Raw genomic sequence first — 19,461 nt, forward strand, 5'->3', positions numbered from 1 at the left:
TCTATACTGATTCCTCAGAGGGGAAATAGATCTTTGCATTTGGTTCCTGCTTATCGTAACTATCACTCTAAATGGTTGGACTTACTTGCATACAACAGGGAAGGTAAGCTGCACGTCATCGGTTCTTGTAGAACACAGCCTTACCTTTTCAGCTACTCCTACTGCAAAAGGACTCAGCATCTCCTACCTTGCCTCTGATGCAGCTCACTACAAACAGATGGAAGTTTTATTTCACAAGTTGACAAATGCTGAGATGTTATTCTTAAGAACAGAAGGAAGCTTCAAGTGGCCCCTGCAGTAAAACCAGAAGGACTGATTTGTTAAAACTGGGCTATTATTGACACAGATGAGGAAAAAAAGATACAGCACATTCTGAAGCAGCAGTTTAAAGGTGTATGGATTTATGTATAAGACAGCCCAAAAAGAATTGTGAAGACCAAGCAGAGGTGACATATATGCAGATAAAACAGGCCATTAAAATTTTTCCAAGATGTCTTTTGAAGAGCTGTATGACCACTTAATCCATTTTCTCTTCTTGGAAACTGTCTGCATCATTCATGTAGTCTTCAAGATCATGGTATCTCTGCAAATAAAATAAAACCTGTATTATTTTATCAATGTTTAATACCTGGATTTAATAGAGACTGATTTTTCTTCACTACGTTAACAAGCATGTCAGTAACAACTCGGAGCCAATCGTATCTGACAGCTTGCTAAATATGCAACTGCACTACAAACTGTCTTATCACAGTTCATAAAGTGTTTCTGAGTAAGTCAACATACTCCACTGCAAGCAGAAGAGTAACATATCCCTGCTGTACCTCACATACGTGTTTCCAATCTTTTTACATTGCAGCTGGAGTTTGCTGTGTTGCTATTTTCAAACAAAACAGGAGTCTGCCTACCACTGCCCAGAGATCAGGCAGCTGTCAAAAAGCTTCATGTCCACAGCTGAGACCCACTCATCGTGAACACAGCAGCGTACCACTGGGTTGGCAGAAGAAGATGAATGGGTAAGCTGAGTTACATTGTTGAAGCCTGGTAATTAAGAACCAATCAGTTAATCAGACATATTATCCCAGTGTACTTCTATCTGCATGGAAAAGGATACATCAAATAACTCAGTTGTACCTTCTGAATCCACCCACTGTCTTCCAACTGGCTGAAAAGCCGTTCGACTGTGTCTTTGACTGGTTCATCCTCAACACCATCCAACTCTGCAACGGAGCTGCAATCCACATACAACTTGTATTTGAAGTGCTTCAAATTATGATAAACTCTTGTACGATTTGCACACACCCCGCCAACCTTCAAAACCTAGGCCAAAGTGAACAAATCATTCTTTCTTACAGGACTGTGACTATCTTGACATTATTAAGAATATCAAGTCAGTCTAGTTAGATTTTATCTAGGAAGAATTTTTGAATAATGAAATAAACAGAATGATATTACATGCATAAAGTCAGTGCAAAGCTGTGTAGTTTACACAGCTACAGCACAGCAACTTTTGAGCAAGCAGGCAACCAGCAAGTCTATGCAATGGCAGCTTATCAGTACTGTTTCCTTGCCAACACAACCACGTTTATCATTGGTAGTATCTTTCCTGTCTCCTGGTGGAACTCAGTTACAAAATCACTAGCTTTTTACACAACTGTTATATTGTGAAAGCAGAGGAAGAGAAATTGTTTGATTACTTTTGAACATACCTTGACCTCCAATTTTATACAAAGATGTTGATGGGGCTCTGAGCAACCTGATCTAGTAAAGATGTCCCTACTCACTGCAGGGGGTTGGACTAGATGGCCTTTAAAGGCCCCTTCCAACCTTAAACATTCTACGATTCCATGAAGGTGTTTACTTGAAAATATGGTCTAACATACTGGATACAAGATTCTCTGGCAATCCTAAATCTTCGCTAAGAGAATGTGAAATTAGGGGATGAGGGAGAAAGAGGCAAAGTTCATCTGCATGTAAGGACATCCTGCATTTCACATGAGTAGTTCTCTCCCATTCCCACAACAGAAGTAGTTCAAGTGCATACAACAACAAATCAGACGAGGAATCTATCCCTTGTAAATGACCCTGAGGTTACTGCTCCAGCCCATGGAGACAAAGCCTGTCAGGTAGGAAATCTATACATCTGGCTGGTTTTTGCAGGCCAAGTTTTCTACATTCAAAACCAGCGTAATTGTAAAGAAGTTCAGCTCCTCATCCATACAGGAGAAACCGATGTGGTTTTACTAAAACAAACTGACCCAAAATCCAAACCAAGACTGACTTATTCTTCAAGGGCAGTACTGTTTTGGACTGATGTCTTGTCACACCTTTTGGAGTAACAAGCAGATAAATGGCTAAACATCAAAGTTCTTGTCATAAGTAATGCAAACTGTGATTGTTTTGCTATTTCAGATCACATGCACATCCAGCTAAAAAGCAACCATGATATATGTATCACAAAACTACCTCTTCTGAACTGCAACAGCGACGCCCTTTATTGCTGCCACTGGTAATAATCACAGAATCACAGAACTGTAGGGGTATAAAGAGACCTCCAGAGATCATTGAGTCCAAACCCCTTGCCAAAGCAGGTTCCCTAGAGCAGATGAATCTCAACACTCTTTTACATTATGGGAAGGTTAAGATTTAATCAATGCTTACAATCCCTATTTTCAGGAAGCTTTTCCGAATGTATGACCAAATGTTTGGATCTGTGAGCAGTTCCCCAAACAGCTGGCTGACCTGTACAACCTAGACTAGCAGCATCTACTGACAATGACAGTAAAAGAAAAGCATATTTGTATTTAAAAAGTTTATATAAACAAACTTATATTCTTATATTTAAGAAAATGTAATACAATATTTTATTTCTTAAATATATTCACCAGTAGCCCAACTGATACAGGCAGGTATATCAAAGTCAACAGAGACCTGCTCATTTAGAAGAACTTTTGATCTGACCTACAGTAGATGGTTATTAAATGAAATTTTAACCATCTTGAGATAAAGAAATCCCTGTTACCATATTACAGTTCTCTACTGATCATGGACATGTATCTATATGGAGCTGCATTTCCCGCTTTCCCTAAAACTGAAAAATCTAAGCCTTGTGTTCACTGCTATAGGTGCTTCTGAGATGCAAGACATATCAACTGATTCATTCAAATTTCCAGAAGCACCATTTCAAATACTAGAACAATTAAGAACTGAGATGTTTCACAGAGCATATCGTAATTTCCCAGGTATTCCAAACAATGAGGTGCAGTATCTAGAACATTACATGATGCAAAACAGAAGATAGCACTCTACATCAAACTGACAGCCCAGTTCTTTGCCTGTAACAACAGCTCGCAGGAGATACTTTGGAAGTTGGTGTAAGATGCAGGACAAACACCAGACTGATTATAACGTTACCGTACAGCTTCTAGCAGACAGCAGTTGAGGCAGTCTGTATCGCCCCAACTATCATGTTCCATAGTGTGGAAGAAACTTCCCCAATAACTTGTCTAATCTGTTTTGGGACCCACCAACCCTTTTCACTTCTAAAGTATCTTGTGGCAACAAGTTTCATAGCTCATTTACGTGCAAGGTGTAAGTATATCTGCAGAGGAGAAATGCCAGAGGCAAATAGCTAAATATCATAAAATGTAATTATGTGTTGTGTTTATAAAGCAAGAAAGATGTCTAAAATAAGATGCTATTTCAGAATGCAGCTTTGGAAAGAATGTCTGTATTGTACTCACTTATTTTTTCCCCTTGCAGTTCTCAGTGATGCTGTCCTAATCCTTATCTCCTCAAGCTGGCCCTATCAGCCAAAGTTGTGCTAAATCACTTTGTATGGAATGCGTGAGCACAGCCTGACAATAGCACACGTAGTGACTGAATTCATGTCCTCTAAGTATGATTAAAAATGGAAGCAGAACACCAAGGCTGAAAGTAGAAAACAGTTTTTCATCCAGGTGACACAGGAACAAAGAAGTGTGTGCATGGGGCACCTACACCTCTAAACTGTTCGATTTTCCCTGACCAAGGAGGAATGAGAATTGGCAGCTACAGTCAGAACAATCACTGCAAGCCTAAGCAAAACTGCAACAGCTGTTTCTCTTCTCTTTCTACTGGCAAAGCAGAATATTTCAGAGATGAGAGAAAAGGAAAGTTTTAGGCAGAAGAGGAGGGTTGGAGGAGGGTTGGAGGTCTGTTTTTGTTCTCTTCACTTTTCTGGGGTATTTTCAAATAAAATTTTAGAAAACAGTCCAACTATGTGTTTCCATTCAATCTGATCTGCCAGTGCTGAACTGCCTTCTCTTTCAGTCAATTAAACTCTTAAAGTGAAAGTTTTATGTAGTTCTGAGTGCCTTCCTCCCCCCCCCTCCCCCATTCCTTTTTCTCTTCTCAATTGGCAGGACAAGTTGATCAATGCATTGCCAGCAGAACTTCAAAGATGAGAAGAGTACCTTAAGCAGCCTATATTACAGGCCACTGTAAGAACACAAATGCTTCATTACAAAAGACACTATCAAACCTTACTGGAAAGTGCTCAATAACTCTCTCTCTCGGGTCTGTTCTACAGCCCCTGAGCTACACTGAGCATGTGCATTACAGGCATCTCACCAGTTCCCAGGGCAAAAAAAGTTCTCATTTTCTACTGTTAAGCTGAAGAGGACAAACTGAACTACCAAGTTGGTTCAATAGTCAATAGCATATTTCAATTTTTTTTCCAAATAAAAAATAGCCAATACTTTATGTAGGACAAATCCTGTGCTTTGAGTTTAATCATAAAAGGTGATGAATTACATTACTTAAGAAAGTCATATGCATACCCAATCACAACAATTAGTGGTAGCTGTAACTGAAGATCCCTAAATTTTAGGAACACACGGGTTCTTAAGAGCTGAGGTCTTCAAAAGTCTCAGCTGTTAAATGTGAGAAAATTGACTGTTCCTGTCATCTAAAATGACTGTCTAGTGTATAATGACTATGTAACCACATGAAAGACATGTTTTGGACCAAAAATGTAATTCAATCCAAAAGGTCCTAGTAGAGGCAACTGACTGAGAAAAAGAGGCAAGACTGCCTAAATCATAAGGTTTTCTACTTTGGACAAGTAGTTCTGATAATGCAGTAATGAAAAAGAAGGCTCCAATAAAATGCACTGAAGTAGTTAGGAACAAATCTTCTCAAAAGACCACCAGCAATATCAAGTGTCAGTGAAACTGAGCTGCCGAGATACTTTACCCTGGGTGAAGAACTACATGGGAAATAGCAGATTTGAAGTAAATTCTGAATAAATACTGAAGCAGTATATTCTAACTAGGCTGCACTTAGACTATCAGTATGACAGCATCACTGTTGCAGTCAGCAGTGACCTAGAGCAAACAAGAACAGCTGGAGTGCACACTATGCTAGAGGCATAGTAGGCACAAACCTAGTGACCCAATGTAAAAAAAGAAAAAAACTTCACAGAATCACAGAATCTCCTAAGTTGGAAGGGACCCATAAGGATCACCAAGTCCAACACACCTGGCTCCACACAGACCCAGCCAAGTCAGAGTATGGGACTGAGCAAGTCATCCAGATGCTTCTTGAACTCAGCCACAGACCGCAATGAGGTCTCCTCTGCCTCCTCTTCTCCAGGCTGTAAAAACCAAGGGACTTCAACCCCTCCTGCTAAGACTTCCCTCCAGACCCTTCCCTGCCCTTGTTGCCCTCCTCTGGACACTCTCCAATAGTTTTGTGTCCTTCTTGGGACTGAGGTGTCCAGAACTGCACACAATGCTTGAAGTGAGGCTGCACCAATGCAGTGTAGAGTGGGATATTCCCCTCCCAGGACTGGCTGGCCATGCTGTGCTCAGTGCACCCCAGGATACAGTTGGCAACAAAATAGAAAACACAATCATTCAGTGGAGATGACTGTCGATTAGATAGTTATTTTTGTAATGTTTCTGAAAGCTAAATAATGCAGGATTCCTGCTGGGAAAGTCTTATGGTCATTATAGGCATACATAAAGGCTTCCCAGTGATCTAATTCCAGTGAAAAGGCATTCTGAGGTTTAGAAAGTATGTAAATTTGAGGCAAATGTCAGTTTTGACTTAAAGCCTCAGGCTCCTGGAATAAAGAGATATGACCTAGACAAGATAAAAAACCCAACACCATAGTATTTCTCAGGTACTTGGTGAAACCCAGGAACACCAAGCATGTTTAGAGCATCACACAGTTGTGTAATTTCTTTTCCACTGGTTTTCCTTTCTTTAAGATACACATCCACTTTCAGATTTTCTCTCTTCTACTGAATGTTCTTTAAAATACCAAAACTCTACTTTAAAAATAACTGATTGAGTGCTCGTATTAGAGCTTTGGTTAGTATGTGAATCTACATGTGTGCTGTCAGCCTCTAACACACATTTCAGACTGCCTCCTCATGCATCACAGAAGACAAGCATGCCAAGTAGGATGCATAAGATGCCATGTACCTAGTTTCCTTCTTGTCCTGGATGAAACTCAGACTGTAAAGATTTGTAACAGAGGAAAAATTAAAGCAAATATCAATTTTTACTTGAAGGCAAGAGTCACCAATAAACCCTATCATGTTTCAAACCCTTGATCATTTTTACCATGAAGTCCAGCTCATGGTCAGGTACTTATTAGCACTCAAAGCAGTGCAAGTACATGAGCTGCATCAGGCATTAAGTGGCAAAAGTGGGGGGTAAACAGCACACAGATCAGTGTGATGCAGGCAAACCCAGAAAAGTAAAAAAGACTTATTAATTTTCTTGATAAATGTTAGGTTGATTTGAGGATACTTTGTATTACCATTTTCCCAAATATAAGAAAGGATGGTGGGAGTGTGTGGGGAGCTGGGGGGAATGCCTCTATTCATCCTGTTAAGTTTCATAGGAAATTCTTCCATAATTCCTGGCTAATTCCAAGACTATATGCCCTCAACCTGCAAAAGAATCCTCATATTTTAAAAATTAAAAGTGTTTAGGCATGGAAGAAGAGTAGCTTAACTCTTGTCTCTAGCATTACAGACATTAGACGTGTTGATAGGATTTCTAGTCTTTGTATGTTTTTCTGTAACACTAGGCAAAGCTTAAAAAATAATTATATAGGGTGCTTGTTTGTAGTTACCTGCCTGTCATCTGACATGAAGTCATCTGCTTCCAAAGTTCTGCTGTTATAAAGCCTTCCAGAGAGCTGCACATTAAACTTACAATATCGATTCAATTCACAGGCCTGACAAGACATTTTTTCTGAGCTTTTCAAGATTATGCGAACATCTGGGTAACAATCCACACGCTCCTGGAAAACAGATTTCACATAACATTAAAGAATCTTTGTGAACAGAAAGACGCCTCAAATAGGCTGCTGAATACTCTGTACTCATACTAAATCAGTGCAAGAGAAAACAAAGAGATTGAAATCTGAAGTCTTTTACCATTCAGTTGCCATCATATACCTTCTCAATCATTTTCCAACACTTTACTCAGTTCTAGTTCACTATTTTTTTTAGCTTCAGACTTATACAATGGCTCCTGCACCCCACACCAGAATTTCCTCCCAAGTCTTTTTTCTTTTTTTGAGTCGAGGGTGCAACTATATCAAGTTAGTCTACTTCAAATAAATGTACTGTATCTCTCCACTGTCCATACTTCATTATTGCAGCCATTATTAGATCACCACAACTAACACCAGCACTGTTCTAGTAATAGTAATTCACATACAATTACTGTGTTACTGTATAGTGACTTCACTCTTTTTTTTTTTTTTTTAAGTATTATGAGGTTCATTATGAACATACTGGTTTATCTTTCTGTTGGGAGGAGGAATAAGTTTTCTTATAACATTTAGCAAGTCAGAAAATAACCTCAAAAAGTTATCTGCTGCAGTTATCAGGAGAAGCATTCAGGTAACTGAGAAGAGAGTCTGTTTTATTACCTGAATGTTCACCTGGTTATAAACACATAAAATACTTCTGATATTTGTGAGTACCAAAATAAGTTACATAAGGTAAAAACCAATGACTTTCTATCAAAAAAGTATATAGAATCAGTGAGAATTAAGGTATAAGAAAAAAATCTGTCAGTAATAATATGATTTGGAGCTCACTTCACTATGTAAAGCAGAAGCTACATACCTTGTATCGATCTTTCCAGCGACTTCTAGAGATTAAGTTGTCAAGCCGAGGCTGAATGAAGCGGTCATCCAAATAATGGAGCGAGAGCAACATATCCTGTGCATACTGCTTTTGCCTTGTTCCATCTGTTCAGGGAGAATCATTACTAATTTGCTGATAACCCTATGTTGTACAAGCTTCTTCAAACAAAATTTTCAAAGCCATTATGCTTCTGCATACTAAGAACTATGAATTATTTTAATATAATATTACTGAACACATTTATTACTGTTATCCATAGAGTGATCCATGCCTCTCTGGTAAGCTGATATGTTTAATTATTTTAAAAGTCTGTATCACAAGAGGTACACAAATAAACTCTACAATCAAGGTTGAAGTGAAAAACTGTCATCCCAAATGGGGACCCACTCACTTGATCCCATTTAAAAGAATGAAAAAAAGGGGAGCAGACAAGTCTCTTGTTTTTTGCCCACTTTATGCAAGCTGTTCATAATGTATAAGAGAGGAGACTGCAATCTATGAAAACAAACTGCTATGAGCTACTTCACAATAGAAATTTTGACAACTCTCCGTCATTTATAACTGTCCTGGTTTTGGCCAGGCCAGAGTTAACCTCCTCAAGAAGCCAGCAGAGGTGAGCTGAGTTAGCCCAGGCTGTTTTCCACACCTGACATCACTCCCTCATAAAAGGGGATGGTCAGAGGAAGGCTGCTTTGTGCTGCTCTGGGACAACAACAGTCCTTTTTTGTGCCTACTGGGGGGCTTGAATGGCTGGGGTAGTGGTAGCGCATGGGACCCTTAACTGTCTCCCAGGTATGTGCTGGATTCCAGAAACGAATCAGGACTTTCACAGGTGCAGGCCAATTCGTACTGTCTCGAGCTTCAGCATGTACAGGCAGAAATTAATTCAGCTACCTTCCCTAGTGACGCTGTTACCAGAGAAACAGATCTGAGAAAGGCAACTGGCTATCCAGCTTCCTATATAAAAAGCTAATTGTTATTATCATTATAGACACCATAATCACAATTGTTTTTCCATATGTATTTTCCAGACATGTATTTTCCATAAGTCAACTATACTAAAAGCTTGAAAACTGTAAAAAAATCCCTCACAATAAAAGCAAGTCTGAACTCTGATACTAAAGTAGTTGCTCGTGATTCAAACTGATTAACAAATTTGCTTCCATTAAACTCAGAAAAAGCCATTCGGTGCTATAAAAATCTGTCTTTGTAATGCTAGGCTATGTTCATACTACACAATGTTCTTCAGAAAGATACACTATAACCTCCAACTCACCCACACAGCTGATCTGCTTCCAGCACCTTGGCAGTAAGTTGTTAGTTTTGTGGAGCAGATACAATTTGAAATAGAAGGAAGCTATTAAAACATGTAACTGGCAAAGTTTACTTAGTACTACTTATACATTTGTTTTCACTTGGTAAAACAAAACAAAACTAATGCCTGGAAGAACTAGCAGTGGTAGATGAAAGACATTTTTAGCTCCAAGAATATGCAGCCTTTATTCTGAAGTCCTGCAGTGTACTTCATTCTCAGTTCCTCTCAGTTGGTGATGACACCAAAACTTCCTCTCTGACTCCTTCCAAACCCTCACACTGACAATCCTCTCATTAATCCCACCTTTACTGTGCTTCTGAAACTACATGTGAGGTTGCCATTCAGCCTGAACAGGCCAAATGCCAAAAAGCACTTCCTTAGCAAGAACTGACTGTCCTATCCCAAAGCACAAACGTTTTTTAAAAAAGAAACAATAATAATAATAAAAAACAGATATGGAGCAATCTCCATAACTAAAATTATTTATTATCTATCAAATTCCTTAGGAAAAGCTATACAGCATGCAACATTTTGACAAATCAGATGACTCTACAACATTTTCACGGAGATATCTACGTTGAAATGAATTTCACTTTCATGCTGGAACTGTTATTACTAATTAGCAACCCAGAAACACATCCCTACACCTCAGAATGCCTTCTAGGCTTGCATTCCTCATTTCTAGGCTGTACATTCCTCAAAAATTACTCTATGCTTTTCAGATAGCTATTTTTTTAATTCCCAAAGTTACAGAGCAGGAAACCTAAGAACAGATCTCAGGACTCACAGTCCTATACTCTAATCAGGAGACATGTTTCCCTCAAAGAACTCTGTATAACTTTGAACATGTCATAATATTATTTAATATAATTTACTTACCATATAGTGAGCCCAGAAAAGTGTCATCAATTGCATTTATGAGGAAAGCCTTTACTATTCTTTTGAAGTGTACATAATGATCACAGCGAGACACTGGGAATAAAGCAATACAACCAGAATTAAAAAGAACCCAAAACAACCAAACAAACAAGAAACTGAGAAAGGAGTGTAAGCAATGTTAGAAGTATTTCATTGACTCTTTTTTTTTCCTCTATTATTGCAAATTCAGAATTTTAAAATCACTTAAACATGGATTTTAAAATAATTTCAGTGTACAATATCCACACTCTTAAGACCTTGCCTTTAAATAGTGTTTCCCATGCCAATGGTCATAATGAACTCTAGCATCCTGAAGTTATACACCCTTTCAGCAAGAAGGGCCCACACCAAGAGCTACAAACACTAGAAGAAAATAATAATTTGTTCTATGAACAGCAGGAAATAATGCACACCTGAGAAGGCCAGACTTAGGGTTGGTTGTTCTTTCTTTTTTCTAACTTTCTTTCAACTACACACAGTTCTGCTCAGGTCTTCACTGGGGCAGAAATACCACAAATGCTTGTGATTATCTGCAATAGCATCAACCAGTCCGTACATACCTGCTTCTGGACATCAAAATATGTAAGACGTCCTGGTTTTAGCTGAGATAATTTTCTTCCTCGTAGCCAGTACAGTGCTGTAGCTTTGATTTAGTATGAGAATGGTGTCAATAACACACTGATGGGTTTAGTTGTTGTTAGGTAGTTGTAGTGTCTACACTATGCTAAGGACTTTCCAGCTTCTCAGTCCCTGCCAGGTGCACCAGAGGCTGGGAGAGCACAGCCAGGACAGCTGACCCAGGCTGGCCAAAGGGATGTTCCCCACCATAGAATGCTGTGCTCCAGATAGGACCAGGAAGCGAGCTGGGAGGTGGTGCTGCTGCTCAGAAAGAGACTGGCCACTGGGTTGGGTTTTTGGGGGTTTTTTGTTTGTTTGTTTTTCTGCATGTGGTGAACAATTGCATTTATGCATCACTTGTTTCATTATTATATAATCTTCCTTTGTTGTCCTATTAAAACTATCTTTATTTCAACCCACAAGGTTTTTTCCCCATTCTCTTCCCCATCTCCTTGCAGGGCAGGAGCGAGTGAGTGGCTGACTGGTACTCAGCTGCTGTCTGGGGCAAAAACACTACAAAAAGAGAACCAGCGTTAAGCTGTTTCAAACCTCTCTGCTCTATCCAGATCCCAGTTTTCATAAAAAAAACAACTTGAAAAGCTTTCTCGCTCTCTGTTGTTCAGCTGAAAATGACCAATGAATTCAAAAACCCCTACAGACTTGGGCTCCCAAGTCTTACCACCATGGAATAAAAAACTACAGTAAGAAAAATAGTAACCCCTAGTCCCAAAACACCCAAACTCATGACAAAGAATTTTACATCACTCTCCAGAGCAGAATTTGGCCAGAAGTAACATAGCTGCTCTTAGCATATACCACAAGGCATAGGATGATGCTTTTGGGTCTCCATAGGAATGACTGTATCATAGGTAGCCTACTGCATCCTAAATCAAACTAACTTAAAAATCACATTTCCCCGCAAATTAAGCCCTCTCTTTAGTAAGATAAAGACTGTAAAACTTCACTGTGGAAATCAGAGCGCTTCCACAATGAATTGAAGCCTTTTAGGAATCTGCTTTTAAACTATCATATCCTACTACAAACTATTTACACTTACAGTCCATTAATATATCATTATACAGCACTACAAGCAAGTCATATACAGTATCATCACTAATTTTCATCTTACAGCGTGGGATGTAGTATGCCAGCAGCTCGCTATTTGATGTATTTAACTCCTTCTGCTGTGGTTGATTTTCACTCTTTCCATGGTCTGTGTTGTCATCATCATCATCATCATCATCATCATCATCATCTTCTACTATAAAATCTTTCATGCTGTCCCCGTCAGTTTCACTACCTTCTGTTGATGTGAGGGACAACTCACAGAGTGGCTCCTCTTCTATTTCTTCTTCATCATCAGAATCCTAATATAATTTTAGAAATTATTTCAGTGTTTGCATTCACAAAATATTACATATACTGGATAAGACTTTAGATTTCTAATAATACTGTTTGTTCAATGAAAAAGAAATAACGTTTCCCAAAAAACACATCACACAATACTATATGACAATTACTTTCAGCTTTAAATCAGCCAGCTTCTTGCACCTCTCTTCAGTCTATTCGTAGGAATTAAGCTAACGTGATCTCTAAGTTACTTCAGCAGGTATTTTGCTTCTTGATTAAAAAAAAATCATGTGATAGCCATCTCGCACATCCCTTCTGACTATGCAGAGAAGATACACCTGCGTTCTATGCTGCTTAGTCATTAGAATACCTGAAAGAGCAAATAAAAGAATATTCTTAAATCTTCAGTGCTTAAAAATAAACTCAGGATAACAATATTGACTGATGAAAACATATATCTAGTCATTGTGACAACTGTTAAAATATTACAGAACTGCTACCTTGTCACAAATAAACCCCAAAATATCTATCTGTCTTCATCCTTCCTCTAGATTTGGTATTTCCTCCAATTGAATTTCAAAGACAAAATCCAGACCTCACAATTTTCACTGTAGGAGCTCCGAGTTTTTCTTTGTCTTGCAAGTTCCTTTAATTTTTCACACACTTTCTGTTTCCTGTTAGTAGAAACATTTTCTGTAGAGCAGGTTTCTTCAAAACACTCATCTTCATCCATTATACAGGGGCGTTTAGCAAAAACTTTCCTCACAACTATATCACTGTCCTCACTTTCATCACTGTCAAACAAGATGGAGGTGCTCAACCTTTTACGCTTCGCAGGCATGATGCGCTCATCCTCACCGTCTTCTGTTACTTCCCCATCATGGCTTTTCTTTCCCTGATCTGAAAGGCCGTTCTCCACAACGGTTTCAGCTTTATCATCTACTTCATCTTCTGATGTAGTAGTCTCCTCCTTCTCAGAGGCAGAGGAGGACTCATCACTGCTGTCAGGTAGTACGAGCTCCCTCTTAGTACGTCTCCAGTCAACTCGGGATTTGCACGATGGTCCCGTTCCTGCTGTCTTTTTTCTTGTTTCATACCTTCTCACAACTGCTTTTATCTCCATTTGAAGACTGTGACAACACACCAAAAAATAAACTGGTAAAGGACTTATTTCAATATGCCATTAAATATATATATATATATATGTAAGGGCACGAATACTTTATCCCAGATGCTTATGGCTTAGCAATTACTCAGAGGCACACACAGAAACTGGTGCCAAACAAAACTAAGCCTGCACAGCAACTTCCGAAGAGGTTACTGAAGAGGATTTACCTGACTCCAGCACGAACGGAATGGAAAGACCAGGTCTGAAGGGAAGCCACCCGCCAAGGAGGGGAGCCCACAGCTGAAGCAGAGGTTCACGGGAGCGGCGTACCGCGCTCGCCCAGGGTCTCCAGCACCGCCAAGCCTCCCTGAGGCGCAGCCCTGCGCCCGCTGCCCTCTGGTGAGACGAGGCACCCCCTTTCCCACCCCCACACCCTCCCGCAGGGTGACCGGCCTACCCTCAACCACCCGCCCCGCAGCAAGACCCGACGCGGCGGAGGCGCCCTGACGCGAGACGCGCCCAGCTGCCGCGGCCTGCTCCCGGCACTAAGCGGCTTGAACCGCCCGCCGCCTCAGCCGCGACACACGCAACCCTCCCCCCGAACCCTCCCCTCAGCAAGGCGCGTAGCGGCCATTACTTCTACCGTCAACGTTCCCGCGGTTCGGCGCTCGAGCCGCCGAGAGGAGACCACCGCCCCCGGCAGCCCGCGCGCTGCGATTGGCCCTGACCCCTGCCATTCGGTTGCCGCGATATTTACGGAAGTGCTGTTAGATTGTGGTGTGTTTGGGTTCCCGGGGTTGGCGCGTAATGCTGGGGATCCGGAGGTTGTGGGTTCGAGACCTGGCGCCGGCAGCCCCGCTATCTTTCCTGCCAGCATGTCTCAGGCAGTGTTAGTGTGGCGGTTTAGTTGTAGTCGCTTTTGTGTCCGCCCGCGATGCGTTCCTGGGGAAAACCTCTGTGCGTTTCTGAGGTGTTGATCTGAGGGTATAGAATCACGATCATATATATGTAGTGTAGTATAGGAATTGATCTGAGGGTATAGAATCACGATTATATATGTAGTGTAGTATAATTATGGAGAGCAACTCTTGCTCAGCTAGATAATTATGTGGAACGGCTTGTGAAGAAGAAGGGGAGTCTTTTTGTTTTTCTTTTCCATAGCAAAGGGATTACTCCTGAAGGCCTTGTACTATCTCGAGGAGAAGATAAAAGAGCGAGAACTCTAAGATGGAATAATGTCCATCCCGTTACCTCCTTATTAAAGAAAACAGGTGGCTGATAAAGGACACCAATTGTGTTCGTAGACCTCGTTACTGGAGGAAAACGGATAGTTAACAAGGCCATAAATTAGTTCAGACTGATAAGAACACTGCAAGCTGGCAAGATCAGCGCATTCCAGGCGAGAGGTGAAAAGTACATCATGAGGAGGACTCGGGGCCTTCCTCCCAAGGACCACCGAAGACCCTTGCCCACAATTTTTGGAAGAAACTGCGCAATCGCAAAGGACGGATAATCTAATTTGCATAAGAAGCGAGAGTAGGCGGGTTTAGGTAATGAATATGTATAGGCGTTAATTGAACATTCATTGTTTCATTGTATAAATATGGGATGGTTTTGTTACTCCAGGTGTGCATGTCTGTGGTGGAGCGATCCCCCGTGCATCTGCGCGCAATAAACATACCTACTTTATAACTTTTGAGTGATAGAGTCTATTTCCGTACGTCAGTGTGGTGCCTCTCCAGGGCAGCTGCTAGGTGACTGGTCGCTGAGGGGTGGCCTGGCTCTGCGAAAGCATCGCGCTGCCCTCAGAGTCACTTCCTCTCTTTTCTGCTGCCTCGGGAGCAAGTCAGCTGAATTTATTGTGTTCAGCCCTCAAGTGGTGGGGCACACGAAGGCAGGCTGGGACAGCTGTAACTATGGAGAAGTTCTTGGGGTGCTGCTTTGGAGCCCAGCTGGAGGGGAAATCCCACTGGTGTCCATGCTGGGAAAATCTCTGCCAGCACTTCTGTCCTCTGTGGGCCTCTTAGAAGTAAACAATGTTTTTGATGAGATTTAACAAGAGCAAGAGTAGGGTTTTGCATCTGCAGAAGAACAGCCCCAGGTACCAGTATATGTTGGGGACTGGCCTGTTGGAGAGCAGCATGGTGAAAGGGACCTGGGGGTCCTGGTGGGCAGCAGGATGACCATGAACCAGCAATGTGCCCTCATGGCTAAGAAGGCCACTAGCACCCTGGGGTGTATTAGAAGGGATGTGGTTAGTAGGTCAAGAGAGATCCTTCTCCCTCTCTATTCTGCCCTGGTGAGACCACACCTGGAATATTGTGTCCAGTTCTGGGCCCCTCAGTTCAAGAAGGTCATAGTACTCCTTGGAAGAGTCCAGTGCAGGGTCACCAAGATGATTGAGGGTGTGGAACACCTTCCTTATGAGGACAGGCTGAGGGAGCTGGGCCTGTTTAGCTTGGAGAAGAGGAGACTGAGGGGTGACCTCATCAATGTCTATAAATATGTAAAGGGCAAGAGTCAGGAGGACAGAGCCAGGCTCTTCTCAGTGATGGCCAGCGATAGGACAAGGGGCAATGGGTGCAAGCTGGAGCATAGGAAGTTCCATGTGAATATAGGGATAAACTTTTTCACTGTGAGGGTGACAGAGCCCTGGAACAGACTGCCCAGAGAGGTTGTGAGGTCTCCTTCTCTGGAGACATTCAAACCCCATCTGGATGTGTTCCTGTGTGATTTAGTCAAGGTGATCCTGCTCTGTCAGGGCAGTTGGACTAGATTTTGAGGTCTCTTCCAACTCCTAACGTTCTGTGATCTTTGGTGTCTATAAATCCCATTTTGGTTGTGGTGCCCACAGCTCCTCATTCAACCTCAGTCAGAAGTGGGATCATGCTGAGGTTTCATGTTATATACATGTGGAAAATCAGAGGCCAGGTGACAGAGGTTCTGCTACTGCTGGTGTTCAAGGAGAGATCTGCCCAGGGCTCTTTTTCTTGGTTTTAGCAACTCTGGAACACTCCCTGATTTGCTGAGCATGTGTGCTGCCTGCAGCTGGGGCTGGAGTTCATGCAGGGAACCCCAAAAATGGAAGTTAGGAGATGGGGAGGTGACTGGAGCATTGTTGTAGTCACAGGAGAAAGTGGAAGTATTGCAGCAGAGGAGTTTGGGTGGTGGGGGCTGCAATACATTCATAGGTAAGTTGCACTACTTTCACTGTTCAAAGAACGAGACATTTTGTAGATGAGTATATGCAGGAAACTATTAACATCATCAATAATGAGCCACTGGTTTTTTTCTGCTTAAAATTGCTCTTGACTAGGATGCTGGGCTCCGTTCAGAGCTCATACTCTTACCAGTGCATTTCAATAAGAAGATTAGTGTCTTAAATTTGCTCTTCTTTCCTTGGTCTGTGGTAGAAAACTGCTACTTTGGAACTCATTCAGCTGAAATCTTTTGTACTATTTTAACAGGGTTTGGTAAACAACTCCATGTATTTCTTTAAAAATAAGCGGTGATGAAGTCACAAAGAGATGAAATACCTGGAAATGAAAGACAATTGTTTCTCATCTTGTTTGCATAGCACCGCTGTGGATGTTGCATGGTAAAGAGGTATAAACAGGTTCTTTTTTTTTGTAGATGGTGGGTTGAATTCCCGCCAAAATGTTTATAAAGCAAGGATTAGAGTGGTTATAATTCTAGGATTGTATTAAGGGATTTACAGCCCCTGGGCGGAGGTTTCTTTTAATTGCTTTCAATTTAAAGTCAGTACGTGAATTTTCAAATAAATAAATAAATCGGCGGAGCAGGTTTGCTCCGTTTGCTGCTGGGTGTTAATGCTTCCCCCAGCCGCGGTGGAAGGTGCTGCTCTTTCCCTGGTCTCCATCGCGTTTCTTCCTTCTAATGTCGCCATCTAGTGATAAAAAGCGCTAAGCAATCCTTGTAGGTGTATTGCTCTAGTAGTGCAGAAGACGGGAATAAGGTGATTACAGTGAATATATTGTGTGTAACTGAGGAAAATATACGATAAATACGTTTTTTACTTAAATGGCATGAAAGGTTTACAGTATGAGTGCTGGCTTTTGAAGGACAGCTGAGAAGTTTTACTTATGAACAATGCTAGAAAAGCTGTGATTCTGCAATGTCTGTAAGTCTCAGTTTCCAGGACTGGGGAGAAGAGACAACTGAGAGGGAAACTCATCAATGCTTATAAATATCTAAGGATAGATGTCAAGAAGATGGGCCAAACTATTTTCAATGAAGCCTCAGGCAACAGGTACAAACTGGAACACAGGAAGTTCCATGTGAACTGAGGAAAGATTACTTTGAGGGTGAAAGAGCCCTGCAGCAGGCTTCCCAGAGAGGCTGTGGAGTCTCCTTCTCTGGAGATATTCAAGACTTCTCTAGATATGGTCCTGTGCAACTTGCTCTAGGTGATCCTTGCCATAGCAGGGGGGTTGGACTAGATGATCTCCAGAGGTCCCTTCCAACCATTGCAGTTCTGTGATCTTGTCTTGGGTTTTTTTTTTCTAATAATGTTTCAGATGAGTAAAGAGCCCAGTCCCAGGGAGTCTGCACTGTGGGGTCATGTTGTGTCCTCAGGTTTTAGAAGCTGACCTCCAGTCAAGAGATACAAGTTTTCCAGACATGCCTATTTTTTTCAGAGCTCCTCTCTGAGTTTCTTAGCATGTTTCTTATGCATTAAGCAGTTATCTGCCATGTAAAATGTAAATGAAGTTGATTTTCATGTGCACCATCATCACCTTTTCACTGGGGTTGTGAAATCATTTATGCCACGAGACGTCTACGGCATCTCCCCAGGACTGAATTTTCTGTTTTACCAGAGTAGCCTAGTCCCCACCCCTATGACTTTAGACAATAAGGGAATTAATATCTTGGAAACTTCAATTTATTTTAAGTGGCAGCCCCCACTGACCACTTCTGTTGTTAGCTACTTTCACTGTGGAGTATTTGCTCTGCTGCTTTCCAACCAATCTGTTGGTTGCCTGGCTGTTGCTATGCTCACATTGCAGTTTCTCTGAAGCTTGAGCTCTTCTGGGGTTCAGTGATGTACAGGATTAAATGGACATCTCTTCCACAAACCAGATCCTTCCTGCTTGGGGCATTCTCCTTTCCCTGAGGTAAGCAATGGGAAGCTCGGAGCCCACATTTCCCAGGGACCGTTTCCTGCATCAGCACAGTTTTTGCAAGCGCTATATGGCTCCCAGGCATACTGAGCATTAGGCTGGCTCACACTCAAATAATAATGCTGGAATTTACCCCAACTTAAAAAAAAAAAAAGAGGAGGAAAAAAACCTTTCTGATTTTTTTTTTGAGGAGGAATGCACCCAAACTTACCAGGGGTTTAGACTTATGTGGAACTGGCAGAGTCACCAAGCTGGATTTCACTGGCTGACAGATAACAGTTCAATAACTTCTTAGATTAGTAATGGAGAGTCACAACTGATTTTAGCCAAGGAAACCCATGATAATGAGCTCTAATGCTTTTTAAGTAAATTTTCCGCCAGCACGAAGAATTTCAGCTTTGCAGTTCCTCAGAAGGGATTGCTCTTTTTACCATTCACCAAATTACTTAAGTAGGGTCTCCAGGTCCCTTCACCAAACCCACTACTCAATCTGTTTATCTTATGCATTGCACAGAGGTAATAGAGACAATAACTTTTTATCAGAAGAAAGAGCAGCTAGGACTGACAGGGAGACCCCCAAGTAAAACTATGCCTGGAGGTAGAAATTGAATGTAGGGCCATCTTCCTTTCAATCTTTTGTTCTTCTCTTTGTTGAACTCAACCTCCTACAGAGTACACAAAGAAAATATTACTGGAGACTCCCTGTCTTTGATTCCTCTGCTTCCTATTCCTGTCAATGGAAGATCAATTCCCTAATTTTAGAGAGAATCCTTGCAAATGATGAGACTGTCAGAAGCTCTGGTGGCTGCTGGCTGAATTTGATATGATCTTTGTAATTTTTGACTATTGTTCCATAGC

General features: G+C 41.4%; 1 protein-coding gene across 1 annotated transcript; it reads right to left on the minus strand.

The window, feature by feature from the left end:
* Positions 1-469: 469 nt before the first annotated feature.
* On the minus strand, positions 470-13,477 carry CCDC82 (coiled-coil domain containing 82; the record flags this gene model as incomplete). Its single annotated transcript, XM_084279626.1, has 7 exons — positions 470-583; positions 1,132-1,317; positions 7,127-7,297; positions 8,133-8,257; positions 10,348-10,440; positions 12,134-12,371; positions 12,950-13,477. 7 exons carry the CDS (start codon positions 13,475-13,477, stop codon positions 518-520), a joined length of 1,407 nt encoding a protein of 468 aa, XP_084135752.1. The 3' UTR covers positions 470-517.
* Between the last annotated feature and the right edge of the window lie 5,984 nt (positions 13,478-19,461).

The sequence above is a fragment of the Gallinula chloropus genome (genome assembly GCF_964237585.1).
Source record: "Gallinula chloropus genome assembly, chromosome: 1".
NCBI lineage: Eukaryota > Metazoa > Chordata > Aves > Gruiformes > Rallidae > Gallinula > Gallinula chloropus.